Here is an 884-nt window from a genome sequence, read left to right as displayed (position 1 = left end):
CGAGCGAGGAACGTACATCGGCATCTATACGCTCTTCCTCTTCGGGTAAGTCTCCGCAGATTGTCCCTCACTCTAAGCTTAAGCTGAATTGGGCGTCTAGCTCGAATTTCTTTGCACCCCTTATCTCTGGAGTAAGTCTTGGAGAATGCGTGATGTGTGGCTTTGTGCTGAGTTGTATGCAGTTCATCTATGACGGCCAGGGCTGGTCCTGGGTCATGTACTGGTGTGCGATCATCAACTTCGGCTCGCTGGCCATTCTGTTCTTCTTCCTCGAGGAGGTGCGTCACTCACATCGATTCGAAACTGCACCTATCTCACATATTTCCAGAGCAATTACACTCGCGAGACTATTGAGTCCGCGATTGTCGAGGAGGAGAAAGTATGCATACGTCCAATATGCGCCATATCGCCATGCTGAGATCGTGCATTATGTAGATCAAGTACGCGGACGACAGCAGCAGCACGCGGCTCAACAACCTCGTCGGCGTCCCGAGCAGTTTCGTCTCGCGACTTGCGGTCTTTAGCAGGCGTTTCTACGACAACAAGATGCTCGTCCGTATGATGTACCGCCCACTCCTCCTCCTGCGCTTCCCCATCATCTTCTGGCATGTCACTACACATTCCCGTCCAGATTGGAGCATTGTGCTGACGAGAGGTTTAACAGGGCGGGATTCCAGTATGGTAGCTGTCTCGTGTGGTACAACGTCATGAACGCGACCGCCTCGCTCATCCTCAGCGGTGCGCCGTACAACTTCAAAGCGAGCTCCGTGGGGCTGAGTTACATCGCTCCCTTGATCGGTATCTCCATCGGGTGCGCTCCATTCCGTTTCTCATTTCTCCCCTGCTCACGCCAACTCTGCACGCGAGCAGGTGCATCTACAGTG

At 53.5% G+C, this 884-nt stretch overlaps 1 protein-coding gene across 1 annotated transcript in view; it reads left to right on the top strand.

The window, feature by feature from the left end:
* FIBRA_09125 (uncharacterized protein) overlaps window positions 1–711 on the top strand; it is a gene marked incomplete at both ends in the record, with an annotated part of 2,284 nt that extends 1,573 nt beyond the window's left edge. The window contains 4 exons of the mRNA XM_012321453.1: window positions 51–131; window positions 183–278; window positions 329–379; window positions 436–711. Of these exons, the coding sequence (XP_012176843.1) occupies window positions 51–131; window positions 183–278; window positions 329–379; window positions 436–711 (504 nt within the window). The remainder of the gene's footprint in view (window positions 1–50; window positions 132–182; window positions 279–328; window positions 380–435) is intronic.
* Between the last annotated feature and the right edge of the window lie 173 nt (window positions 712–884).

Source organism: Fibroporia radiculosa (assembly GCF_000313525.1).
Source record: "Fibroporia radiculosa TFFH 294 genomic supercontigs, scaffold10304, whole genome shotgun sequence".
In the NCBI taxonomy this organism is placed as follows: Eukaryota; Fungi; Basidiomycota; class Agaricomycetes; order Polyporales; family Fibroporiaceae; genus Fibroporia; species Fibroporia radiculosa.
Note: the sequence above shows the minus strand (reverse complement) of the source record. Positions and strands in the feature narration are given on the sequence as shown.